General features: G+C 41.2%; 1 protein-coding gene across 1 annotated transcript in view; it reads left to right on the top strand.

The window, feature by feature from the left end:
* srrm3 (serine/arginine repetitive matrix 3) overlaps positions 1 to 14,178 on the top strand; it is an 854,108-nt gene that overhangs the window by 730,250 nt on the left and 109,680 nt on the right. Inside the window, exons 7-8 of the mRNA XM_078548703.1 lie at positions 7,096 to 7,176; positions 11,909 to 11,938. Of these exons, the coding sequence (XP_078404829.1) occupies positions 7,096 to 7,176; positions 11,909 to 11,938 (111 nt within the window). The remainder of the gene's footprint in view (positions 1 to 7,095; positions 7,177 to 11,908; positions 11,939 to 14,178) is intronic.

Genomic DNA, 14,178 nt, shown 5'->3' with positions numbered 1-14,178 from the left:
TTAATCTTTTCTTTTATTGACAGTCCAGTCATCTGTTCAGATGCCCTTCTGCTTCACTTCTTCAAAAGGTTTTAATGTATTCAGCTCTAGAGATATTGTTGCCATAGCTGTGCTTTAGAATCCCAATATAAATTTTTGGCTGAGCTCCAAGCCGCACTAATAAATTTAATTTAGCAGGGACTGTTGATACTGTTGTCAGGGGACTACGAGCTTTGTTTGATTGACAGTTTTATGAGCAGTGATAGGATTAAAGTTTTCTGAATGAATGTTTGTTTATTTTGGCAGTTTATGAGCACTTAAGAGGATTAACTTTTTTTCAAGTGGGGTTTGAAGGCAGTGTGCATTTTTAATAGTTTTATGACCACCTAAGAGGATTAAAGTTTTTTTTGAATGGCTGTTTATTTACTATGATAGTTTCATGAGTTTCATGAGCATCTCAAAGACTTCTCACTTATTATAGGGCTCATAAGTTCTGTCATAGAAACATAGGGCAGAACTTTTACGTCAGCAGACGGGTGCGTGCTCGACCCGATCGGGCACAAAATCGTGCGAGATGACATCGGGCAAGTGTCCTGACGTCATCCTGCACTCGCATTATATTTCAGTCAGCAGGCGTGCCTGAGTGTCAGAGGCGCACCCACCGACAATTAAAAAGACAATTAAAGTTGTTAAAGTTCCAATTATCCCCAATTTTTCATGGTCCATCCAACCTTACAGTTGGCGGATGGGCGAACCTGCCAGGCGGACTTTGCATTTTTGCTGAAACTTCATCCAAGTGCGGGATGAGGTTTCTGTCATTAAATAAAAAAAATAAAAATGTATGGACAGAATTTTCATCATAAATATGTTCAGGTGACTGATTGTGATGCGTGGACAATTTTTCCCGATTTTTAAAATCTTTATTTGTTGGTTTCAAAGTCTTCAGCTCCCTGAGGCAGCTCTCTACTTTCAGGGAGCTTTCATTCAGCGCCTGTGCTTATGTCAGCACCTGCCCCCCTCCTGCCCCCATCTCGGCAGCACTGAGAATTTCAGCATGCGCTTCATGCTGGCTGGCCGTTAATTGGCTATCGTGGGTGGTGGTCCGTTCCCCGGCCGCTCCCGGGCCTGCCAATCGCGCCCGCATGCCAACCTAAAAATCCTGCCCATAGAAACATAGAAGCAGGAGTAGGTAATTCGGCCCTTCAAGCCTGCTCCACCATTCAACGTGATCATGACTGAATCTCTATCTCAATGCCATACTCCCACTCTCTCCCCATACTCCTTGATGCCTTTAGCGTCTAGAAATCTATTTCCTTCTTAAATATATTCAGTGACTTGGCCTCCACAGCCTTCTGTGGTAGAGAATTCCACAGGTTCACCACCCTCTGAGTGAAGAAGTTTCTCCTCCTCTCAGTCCTAAATGGTCTACCCTGTATCCTGAGACTGTGACCCCTTGTTCTAGACCCTCCCTAGCCAGAGGAAATATCATCCCTGTATCCAGTCTATCCAGCCCTGTCAGAAATTTATATGTTTCAATGAGATCCCCTCTCATTCTTCTAAACTCCAGTGAATACAGGCCTAGACGGCCCAACCTCTCATCATATGACAATCCTGCTGTCCCAGGAATCAGTCTGGTGAACCTTTGCTGCACTCTCTCTATGGCCAGTATATCCTTCCTTAGGTAAGGAGACCAAAACTACACACAATACTCCAGGTGTGGTCTCACCAAGGTCCTGTATAGATGCAGTAAGACATCCTTGCTCCTGTACTCAAGTCCTCTTACAATGAAGACCAGCATACCATTTGCCGCCTTAACTACTCCCTACACCTGTATACTTGCTTTCAGCGATTGGTGACAAGGACACCCAGGTCCCTTTGTACATCAACATTTCCTATCTATCACTATTTAAATAATACTCTGCCATTTGGTTTCCTACCAAAGTGGATAATTTCACACTTATCCATGTTATACTGCATCTGTCATGTATTTGCCCACTCACTCAGCTTGTCTAAATCACCTTGAAGTCTCTTAACATCCTCCTCACCACTCACATTCTCACCTAGTTTTGTTTGTCAGCAAACTTGTCCTTAGTGGATACTGGATGCTTGGGCGTAGGAATTATGGAGGGGGCATGCGGGTATATGACAAGACATGGGGGTATGAAGGGGATGTGAGGAAGTGTGGGGATGGGTAGGGGGTAAGGGCTAGAGTGCCTAACAATCATATACAGAACTGGGCGATGTCTTAGTGGATGGAGGCAGGGCTCCTAACCTGCCGGCCTCGGCATCGGCCCAACTCCATTCCCGCCTCGGACCTGCACCGGAAGGCTGCAGTCCCAATTCTAACATGTCCCCTCCACACCACCATGAAAATAGCATGGGAAGGCACTGCTCTACAGGAGGCAGGATCATTCACCATTTTTGCCTTGAAGATTAATATCAGCCTTTGAGTCTGGTTCCATGTAATTGCAAATCTAAGTTTGTCTTTGCTTCTGTATGATTCATACCAATCAAAAAAAGATGTCTGCCCAGATATCATTTAGCTTTCGTGCTCATGTTTGGACCAAGACTGTGAGGAGATCTGATGCAAACTTCTAGTTCAGGTAGGGCATGAGCTAGGCATCAATGAGCAGGACAAAAACAGAATTACCTGGAAAAACTCAGCAGGTCTGGCAGCATCGGCGGAGAAGAAAAGAGTTGACGTTTCGAGTCCACATGACCCTTCAGCACTCAGTTCTGCTGAAGGGTCATGTGGACTCGAAACGTCAACTCTTTTCTTCTCCGCTGATGCTGCCAGACCTGCTGAGTTTTTCCAGGTAATTCTGTTTTTGTTTTGGATTTCCAGCATCCGCAGTAGTTTTTTTTTATCAATGAGCAGGATATTGGTGAATTGCTTCCGCGTAACAATAGCATTCATAACTTTTGCCATCAATTAGCTGATGATTGGGAAGAGGTTGATAAGGCAGTAATTGGCTTGGGTAGATTGGACTTCCCTTTTGTGGATACGACATATATAGCCCTGTGTTGCAGATTCACTAGGCTGGTACCTCAATCTTTGGTATGCCTTGTGCTCCTGGCATGGCCCTTCTACACTCCCCTTTGAACCAGCTGAATGGTAATCAATGTGTGTGGGATTCGGTAAGACATGAGGCTACATATTGTGGTGGTATACAGTTCTGTTTCTGATGACCTATGGCTCCTTCTTTTCTGTTGTTTAAACAGCTACCTCTGACCTGTTCCACTTAGTATAGTGATAGTGCCATATTGCAGAATGGGCAATGTCCTCACTAAGAAACCAAGATTTTGCCTTTGCAAACGCTACGCAGTGGTCACTCCTATTCACGCTGTAGTCAACAGACATATCTTCAGTAGCTACGGCAGACCTAAGCCAGCTCAGTCAGTGATCGTCCTACCAAACTATTCTTGGTAATGGAAGTCCTCCACTTAGGCTAAATCTGTGCCCCCGCTTCCACTAAATGGTGGTCATCGTATGTTTTATTTATTCATTCATGGGATATGGGCATTGCTGGGATTTATTGCTATTCCCTACTTACCTTTGGGAAGGAGATGGTGACCCACCTTCTTGAACTGCTGCAGTCCATGTGGATTATATTTTTATTTGGTTGTGGTTTTCTGATACAGCTTGCTAGACCATTTCAGAGAGTAATTAAGAATTAACCACATTGTTTGGGCCTGGAGTAGGCTGGACCAGGTCAGGATAGCAGATTTCATGCACATTAGTGTAAAGGTAATTAATGAACCAGTTGGGTTTTTACAACAATCCTTTAGTTTCATGGTCACCATTATTTAACTTTTAATTTGAGTTTTATTTAATTAATTGGATTTAAATTTCCCAACTGTCATGGTGGGATTTGAACTCACTTATTAGTCCAGGCCTCTGGATCACTAACTCCATTAACATAACCCTGATGCTACTATATGGTAATTCAACTGAAGCTAAGAGACTTCAGGGGGTGCAGAGTGAATGTTGAAGATGTTTAGAGCTACTTCCACCTGACCTTATACCAATGGTGGGTCAGTGCATTCCCAGGGATGTTGATGGAGGTGTCTGAGATGTTAACTGATACATATAACTCTATGGGATGGGCTCCCGACTTGGGCACCTCTCCTGAGCTGTTAATGAGAAATATTTTACAGAGTTGACTGGCCTGGGTGTTACCCTGTCATTCCTGATAGGTCCATTTGATATTCTCTTAGACCACTTCAGAATGCCACTAATACTCAATTACATATTGTGGACCTGGAATCACTTGTAGGCCAGTTTGGGTAGAAAAAGCAGGTGCCTTAAGGATGTTAGTGAACCAACAACTTGAAAATTAGCACACAAATTACCAGATTTATGAATTTGATTCACACCTTGCCACGGTTTCATTTGAAGTAGCAAACTTTAGGTCACTAGTCCAATAGCATAATTACTAGACTATTGTAATCATCATTGCTTCATCCTTTCTGTGGCTCAGATACCCTTCCTGTGATGGATATGATGAACTTCAAAAGAGTACCAATGTCTTATGCGAAGTCAAGATCAATTGGCTTTTATATTTAATACCTCCAAGTATAAAATCCAGAAATCAATTCACCTGTTTTTTGGCCCTTTCTACCTCCACCTTTAATGACCTGTAGGCAGAATTTTACGTCCCGCGGATGGGCGCACACCCGACCTGATCAGGTGTAAAATTGCTCAAGAAGCCGTCGGGTGAGCGTCCCGATGACATCGCACACTCGCACAATATTTCACTTGGCGGGCGCCTGCAAAAGCTGGAAGCACTCCTCCCGACAATTAAGAGGGCAATTAAGCCCATTAATGGCACAATTGTCTCCGAATTTCCGTGGTCCATCCAACCTTATGGTTGGCGGACGGGCGAATCAGCCAGGCGGCCTTTGCATTTTTCATCAATCCTCATCCAAGGACAGGATGAAATTTCCATTGTGAAATAAAATACAAATAAATATCTGTGGACAGCGTTTTTATCAGCTTTATTTTCAGGTGCTGGATTGTGATGCATGGACATTTTTCTGCAGCTTTTTAAGCCTTTATCTGATCATTTTCAGGTCTGCAGCTCCCTGAGGCAGCTGTCTGCCTTCAGGGAGCTTTCTCGCTGTGCTCACCCGCACTCACGGTGATGTCATTGCCCACCCTTTTCCCTCCTACCCAAAGCAGCACTGAGCTTTTCAGCGCTGGTAATTGGCCAGCCAGCGTGAAATCGCGGTCGGGGGCCGGTCGCGGTCAGGAGCCCATTTCCCAACCGTTCCCAGGCCTGCTGATCGTGCGCGCCCACCAAAGGAAAATTCAGGCCTTTGTATCTGCTCCCCTCAATCTGTATCCCTCCATTAAGGATCTTACCATTTACTTCCTTTCACTCTTTTTTTCTCCCAAACGCTCATTGTAAGCACTGAAGATGCCTTGAGGGAATTAGCTGAGAGCAGTAAAATGAACAAGAGCTCTGAAGTAACATGCACTATAAAAGCTAAAGTACCATGAATTAATGGCTTTACTATTGCTATCTAATCAGTGTTGCTCACTTCATCAGACAAAGTATCTCTTGGAAGCCAGATCCCCAGGTGATGTCATCAGCAAGGATGAAAGACTCTCTCTTGTGAAAAAATAACTAGAACTTAAACCCCTTAATGTGTGACAGTAAATTCCTTTGGACAGCAAACCAATCCTTACCTTTCCATTATGAATGGTGTCGGATTCTCATAGCACATCATTTGGGAAGCAGATGGATAAAATCCTCATTCACGTGGCATGACAAGTGGTACTTGAACCCTTTTTATATCAACACATATATTTCAGCTCTTTAGTGCATACAACATCACCTTAGAGGAAACGTTGTAATGGGATTGTGCTAAGAACAGACTGGCCTTCCCACAATGTGGGAAATCGAACATACAAATTAGGAGCAGGACTAGACCACTCGGCCCCTCAAGCCTGCTCTGCCATTCAATAAGATCATGGCTGATCTGTATGTAACCTCAACCCCACATTCCTGCCTTCTCCCTTGTTAATCAAGAATCTATCTAGCTCTGCCTTAAAAATGTTCAAAGTCTCTGCTTCTACCGCCTTTTGAGGTAGAGAGTTCCAAAGACTCACAGAAAAAAAATTTCTCCTGTGTCTTAAATGAGCGACCCCTTATTTTTAAACTGTGACCCCTAGTTCTAGATTCTCCTACAAGCGGAAACATCCTCTCCACATCCACCCTGTCAAGACCCCCCTCAGGATCTTAAAGGTTTCAATTAAGTCACCTCTTACTCTTCTAAATCAAGTGGCCTTAACTCAGTAAATATTTGTTTTGTTATTTGGGGAATTTGGACCTTTGTAATGAGGAGGCAGGAGCCAGCCTAGTGTGTGTCCATATATGCCCTGGTGCAGTATCTATCATTGGCAATGTAAGGTCAGGGCCATTAGCCTTTGTTGAACTGACGAATAAAATAAGAATTTAACACTGTGTCAAGTGTGGACAGCAACAAAAAATGAAGGTTGAGTAAAATTCTGCTCCTGAGAACTAAACAATGCAAAATATAATGAGGCTGTGATAATATATTTGAGATTTGATCAAAGGGGACAACTCTCAAGAAAGATTGAACAGGCTGGGGCTCTTTTCTCTAGAAAAGGGGGGATTGAGAGGTGACCCAATAGAGGTCTTTAAAATTATAAAAGGGTTTGGAATGGTAGATGTAGAGAGGGTTTTGGGTTTATGAGAGAGTACAAAACTACTTGCCATAACTATAAGATTGTCACTCACAAATCCAATAAGGAATTCAGGAGAAACTTATTTACCCAGAGAGTGGGGAGAATGTGGAACTTGCTACCATGTGGAGGCATTGAGGTGTATAGCATATATGCAATTAAGGGAAAGCTAGATGTGTACATGAGAAAGAATGGAATATAATAAAATATTGATAGGGCTAGATGGAGTAAACGGAGTGGGGGATACTCGTATGGGACATAAACACTGGCATAGATTGGTTCGGTGAATAGCCTGTTTCTGTACTGTAAATTCAATATAAAGGTTCCTTAACCCACACTAATTAATTTCCATGTCTTTATGTCTGAACAATCTTTCCCTTCTCATTCTGTTAATGCCGATGAAGTCTGAAGAGGAAATCAAGCAGTTCTCCCTCGCCACCACCCAAGAAGAAAAAGAAGAAGAAATCAGGTCACTACAAAAACCGGTAAATGTCTCTGTATTAACATTGCACAAGTACATTAGGATTTCATAAATAGGAAAGGGAGCTCCAAAATTAACTGTAACGAACAGGAAATATTTAACATCTAAGTATGCATTTTTTTAAACAAAGTTTTATTTTGTTGTGTTTTACTTTCAAAATGCTTTCAGTTACAAAATTGCTCTGTGGAGCTATTTCAGGAGCTGAGCTCTGAAATGGACTCACTGAGGCATCATTGGATAGGAGATCTGTTTGAAGTGTTGTGCCTTCTTCTGATTGTGATTGATCTTTGTACAAAGCATTCATGAAGCACGAGCCATCTGTCTTTTTTTTTCCTCTTGGTTTTTGCCGAATATTTGATGTGCCTGTCACAAAATCTTGGTAAAAGCAGGGGAATGAGATGCTTAGCCAGATGGATACTCGTGTTAAGAAGCCATAGAGGATCTCCAAAAGGTGAGATCATCCTAACTAGGTTCCCAGATGAAATTGAAGATGCGCAGGGCCCCAGAAAGGGACTACTAATGATTTTTTTTAAATCTCTAATTATGTGGAACACATCCACATTACCTATCTATGGAGTCTTACTTCTTTGGTTGCCAACAACTTTGAATATTCAACGGCCAATTAGTTAACACTTTGTTTCAATAATTCTTTTTGCATGTGAGACTTTAAAGAAGTGAATAGTGAAGTAAATAACAGATGGTTGGCAAGGCGTAATCCGACACCAAATGTTCTGTTTTACCGTGTTTGACACTTCTTTAAACATATCTGAGAATTTGCATAAACTAAAAGTAGAACTGCCTGTTGAAATGAAAATTATTCAAACAGGGAGTGAAGTCAACAGGAGATTTTTTTGTTTATGGTCAAAACATTATCTAACAAGGAAGAACTCACTCCAATGAAATTCTTCATTCAACATAAACCAAGTGGCGGAAATCCCAAAAGCTTCAACTTGTCTCATCTGTAGCTAAAACCCCTTACTGCTTAGTCCCTAAGCAACATTTTGAATATTTAGCTTGACATATAAAAAAATTATGTGACCTGAAGAAAAGAGACACAAATGTCTTGGATACATCAAATTGAGTTTCCTTCATATTGTTTATATGTTTAGGGAGCAAAAAGGCCATAGCAGAAAAAAAATACAAAATAGCTATCCTCTTACACTGGTAAAGGAGTACAACATTTATAGTGTGACAAAGAAGGAAGAATATGTATCATGGATTGGAAATATACACTAGCTATGAAAGTAATAGTGGGATATAATGTACCATGGCTGATCTGCACCTCAGCTTGAATTATCCACCTTTCCTCCATATTTCTTGATCTCCTCCCCTAACAAAAATAAATCTGTTCTATAATGCACTGAGTATAAGACATGCTGAGGCACGCAGGCAGCTATTATTGAACTAAGTTCCACATAATCATGGTTCAAGTTATTTATTTGTTCATGGGTTGTGGGCGTTGCTGGCTAGGCCAGCATTTATTGCCCATCCCTAATTGCCTTTAAGAGTCAACCACATTGCTGTGGGTCTGGAGTCACATGTAGGCCAGACCAGGTAAGGACAGCAGATTTCCTTCCCTAAACCAGATGGGATTTTACGTCAATGGTTTTGTGGTCAGCTTCAGATTTCACCATCTGCCGTGGTGGGATTCGGCATTAGCCTGGGTCTCTGAAATACTAGTCCAGTGACAACACCACTATGCCACCGCCTCCCTGCAGTGATTTGCCTTTGCCTTCTGCAGTATGGGTGACCAGGAAACTCTCCCACTCCTGCCTGCCATCAGGTGCTTTAGAATGATTTACAGGCTGGTAATCAACCTGGTTGGACACATTATGAATGCATCTTCCATGACCATCAAGTCTTGAAGTGGGACTTGAACCCAGAGCTTCTGACCCAGAGATAGGGACACCACCACAAGACGTTGCTCCTACATAACCTATCAGTCTTGAAAGCTCAAATTGACCCAGGATCCCGTGTCGTTTTAGGGAAACAATTCCAGATTTCCATTACCTTTGTGTAAAAGTGCTTCCTGATTTCAGGCCTAAATGGCCTAGCTCTAATTTGAAGATTATGCTACCTCATTTCTGATTCTCCTACTAGAGGCAAATACTTTTGCTGTATCTACCCAATCAAATCCTTTTACATTTTAAACACCTCAATAAGATTCTCACCTTAATCTACTATGTTCAACAAAATACAAGTTTGCACAACCTATACCAATAATTTAATTTACTAAGCCTCGGTACGATTCTTTTGAACCTGTGGAATTGTGTAGGGGTTTAAGAGTTTAAATTCCATATTTGACCAGAAACTACTTGGTCAAATGTATTTACAGCAGAAATAACCTTAAAGCAGGAAGATACTAATACATATAATGTATGATTATATATAATATTATGATATGTATAATATATAATGTATCATTAATACTAATGATTGTCAGACAATTAAACCATTAGCCATGTTTAATACTTGAGCAAGAAAGGTGTGAACTGAGGCTTACTTAATCATCTGTTAAATTGTTTTGATATTTAAGAGCAATGGATCTTCTGTGAATCTATATTCATTGACTTTGCAAATAACTTGTTCTAGCCTTCAAAGTAACTTATTGATTTCCAAACAGGGCTTCCCTGTTTTTCATTGTTGTCTGCAATCCTCCACTTTGACTATTAGTAGTGGAGTACATCTTATATTTTAACTAATTAAATCAATATATAAGAATTTGAGACAGATATTTTAATGACAACACGCCCCCATAGAAATGAATGGAGGATATATTGACTTTTAAAGAAACACAGGCTTGAGCCTTAAATTGAAAGCTGGTTCAGACCTCAAGTAGTTGAAGGCATCTGAGCAGGAATGAAACTTCCCCAAGATTAAATAACAAATAATTACCCAATTAAAAAGATTATGATTAATGTTTTCAAACCTTTGAGCAGTACTTCATCATCCATAACCTAACCGCTTGGTAAAATAAATCCTGCTGTTATTACAGCTTCATGTTAAACACATGTCCACACAGATTTTTGAATGAAAGTTCTCAGAAAGTAATGTACCTGCTGCAAACTATCATCTGTCTATAGTAAAGTAATTCTATAGACTCATATTTTGGAATGGGATTGACATTAGTCAGTATTACTCTAAACAGAAACTTGCATTTATACATACTTTATATAAAGCTTTTTACTTAATAAAATGTCCCAAGGACTAATAGTGAGATACATTGGAACTCAAAATAGATTGACAGAACTGCGAGTGATTGATTAGATCAAATCTTTGTTGATGAATGTAAGTCCATGTCTGGCAATTGTGGGCTATGGAGCCATCTAAGCACAGCTGGTTTCCACTATCTACATGTATAGAAAGATACAGGAACCATTGGAGCTTTCAACACTGAGATTGATAGAAACCTGTACCTATTAAAATTCTAGAAATATGGAGCAGAAGTAGGAAAATGGAGTTGAGGGGCAGATCAGTCATGATCTAATTGAATGGTGGAACAAACATTGAGGGGCTGAATGGCCCACTCTTCATCCTAATGTTATTATGTCACTAAGAAGACTTAGAAAGGTTATTAGGACTAACAATGGAAGCCTAATATTTATGTTGTTCAAACCAGTTTGCAAAATATTCACAGAGAACTCAGAATAACTTAATGCCACATTAGAATGGAGAGGTTTCCAATGATATTTCCAATGACATGGGAATGTCTGTCTACATTGCAACTATTTACTTGATCTCATTCACCAGAATACAAAGCCAGCACCATCACTCTGAGCATTATAACAGGGTGATAAATACCCCTGGATTTTGATACATTAACTTTTGGATTCTATCCTGAAAAAGAACTTAGATAAAGTCTAAGGAAGCTTAGCTCCTCATTCACATTCAACTGCAATACCATGAACCCCAGGTAACTCCAGGACTGACCCAAGGATAACAGTGCATGCTATTAGACCATCAGGGGTTGCATGAAACTCCTAATGCAAGCACAATCATTTTCCTAATTGTCTGTTTTGCAATGTTCAGCGGATTCTACTGCCAATGGGACATAAAAAAATCCAAGCAATTTTAAATGATATATGTATGACAATGTTAATTGTCATTGGACCAGGGCAGGAAATAGCCATTCCACTGCTCATCCAGTAAGGTGCTGACAGAAAATCGATGGCTAATCCGCAGCAGAGTTTTCAGAACATGCTGTTCCAGGGATTGACCTGGCCTGATAAGTCAGTGTTGGGACAGGAAGTGATCTTGCATTTACTTTAATTAATCCATTGAGGGAAATAATTATATTTGTACTGGACTTCCTTGATGTAGAAGCTCACTATTTAGCCCAGTGCCAAATACTCTTGCCAATTCAAATATGAAAGATGTGGCAAACTCCCTCGGCGTTTGACAGGATTCATCCCTGTGGTTTTCAGTGCAAAATCTGCACTTTTTTTTGCCAACGCATCTTCTTAAAAGTTGTCAGCAGTGCAGCTCCTGAAACACACTCACCCCCATGTGTGAATGTCAGAAACAAATGTTTCCATGCACCTTACCAAGGCTGCTTGCTGCATATCTGTGGGGGCCTGCTCACCTATAAATTGGAATATGAGGCAGCAAGTTTCATGTTTAGTGGCTTGATACTTTCTCGTGCTTTAGGTGGTTTAGGAACTAAAGCTTGGCTTTCCTTCTTTTCTAATCAATGTTGCTCATCTGTTTCACTGCATTCTCACATTGTTAATTGCAAGCAAAAAGAGGAAAGCTGGATCAGAGAGAAGGTAAGGTCAAAGCAAGGAAGTTGTATGCTGCAAGTTGCGAGAGGAAACATTGTCCCATTTAAAGGTCTGAAAAGGCAAATTGTTAAATCCCTTTGTTGTGGCTCTTTGTTTATCCTGGCCCCAGAAGTTTTCATGCTGAAAAGACTGAAAGGGTTGAATTTAAACTGCAAAAATGTTGTTCATTAAACAATTAAATGCAGCCGCCATCAGAAAAGCTGGGCTGTGGGGGTATACAAATTAGACTTTTGCTCTACAGAGCTTAAGGTTTTGATTTGCCCATAAACATCAAATACCACCCTATACCAGTGATGAGCAACAAATCAAATTGTGGGCTCAAATGGCCTCAGCTAGGTCATAATGGATTTATTCATAATGATCTCTAGTAATTCCATACTGGCCCTTTCCATTTGGATTCACATGGAATGAAGTGTCTGTGTGTCTTTTCTGGTTGGTGAACTGATTAGTTGAGGAGTGGACAGTGTTCGTTCCCTTGCAGTGTGAGAGGACATAACTCTATCCCTTCCTAGTGTAGAATTAGGGGAGCCAGGAGGAATATGCCCTTGCTCCTCTGGTGTTCTAATAGGAACCATGCACATCCTGTGAGAGTAGGATCAGGTGTTAAGCTTAAACATCAAATTTGATGTGGGGATGGATTTTTCTCTTAAATGTCCCTTTATCAAGGTACACCATAAAAAAAGCACAATGATACCACAGACATGAAGCAGGTTTATTTGGCACTTCTGAGAAATCATGTAATGCATTTTATAACATAACAGCCTAAATAGATCAATTAAAAGGGACACTGTCTCTTCAAAATGCAGTCATACCATTAAAGAGTTTTATGCTTAAACTGGTTATGACAAAGGAATGCAGACCTTATACTGAATCTGAGTGTGTGGTCGGTGCTTCAATGTATTGCTTTTTACAGCTGGTCCTTCTGTGCCCATTAGATATCCTCAATGCTAAGTTGTCCATTCTTTCTATATCCAGTGACAATAATTGAGAAGGTTTTCCAATTTTGAACTTGACAATGTACAGTATTGTATCAATCCAAACTAGCCAATTTCCATTGGCCCAGACCTTCCACCCTACCCACCTGCCATTCTACCCACCTGCCACCCTACCGATCTGCCTCCCTATCCACCTACCACCCTATCCATCTACCACTCTACCCTCCTGCCACTCTAGCTACCTACCACCCCACCCACTTGCCACCCCACCCACCTACCTCCTCAACCACCTGCCACCCCACTCACCTGCCACCTCACCCACCTACCCACCCTACCACCCTACCCACTCACTCATTCATCCATTCAATAACATTCACACTGGCCATTTAAACTTACCATACAGCAACTAGTGCCGTAAAAAGGGGATGTGTCTTGTCTTTCCCCCAAGGCTATAGTGCTGCGATGGAGCTCTCCGAAGAACATTGCACCCCACATTTCTTGAAAAGCCGGGCTCAGAAAACCAGGCAAGAACTGCGGAGCAGTGCCTCGGCGTGGAAATGTCCAAGCCGGGCAGGCATCTGACGGTGATTGCCGCTTAGCGGAAGATCCAGGCCATTATCTTAAAGTTCAGTCTATCTTTGCTGGCTGATTAGTCCAGGATATTCTGCAGCTGCAGCACGAATAGAGGGGTCAAATCAGATAAATAAAACAATGGCCTAAACCCATCTTTTATAACGAAATGCCGGTGACAATAACATAATAATGTGGATCAGTAAGTTGCTCTACTAAAGTTCCTTCCCATAAAGTTTTGTCTTTTATCTGGGATCAGGATCTCAGCTTTTCAATACTTATTTACTGGGTTGCATTGTAGTGTTTCCCAATTTTATGCAAAATCATAGAAAAATCAGGTTAATTGCCATCTGAGGTGGGCAAAACATTCACTATTCTGTGCAGCAAATGCACTGAAGGTGGTCCTGGTGCTTGATGTCAACCCACAGGGTGGCCTGAATCTTATGTTTGATTGTATGAAAATATTACCATTTTAGTTAGGCTCTTGGCAATTAATACAGCCAATGTGTTGTTTTAAAAAACTGTTCAGACATATTTATCAGAAAAACATTTTCCTCTTTTGCCAATATTGCCCTCCCCATTTCATGAAAGCATGTACCGCTTGCTGGGCTAATGCCTCTGTGGTTTTCTGATTCCTTAACTATATAGCCATTCTTCATGTGTTATGTCTTGATTGTTTGTATCAGAGGCTATTTGAGCAAGGGAAAAGTTCACACCTGA

The sequence above is a fragment of the Cetorhinus maximus genome, chromosome 9 (assembly GCF_964194155.1).
Source record: "Cetorhinus maximus chromosome 9, sCetMax3.hap1.1, whole genome shotgun sequence".
In the NCBI taxonomy this organism is placed as follows: Eukaryota; Metazoa; Chordata; class Chondrichthyes; order Lamniformes; family Cetorhinidae; genus Cetorhinus; species Cetorhinus maximus.
The sequence above is the reverse complement of the archived record's forward strand: the minus strand, read 5'-3'. Positions and strand labels throughout refer to the sequence as shown.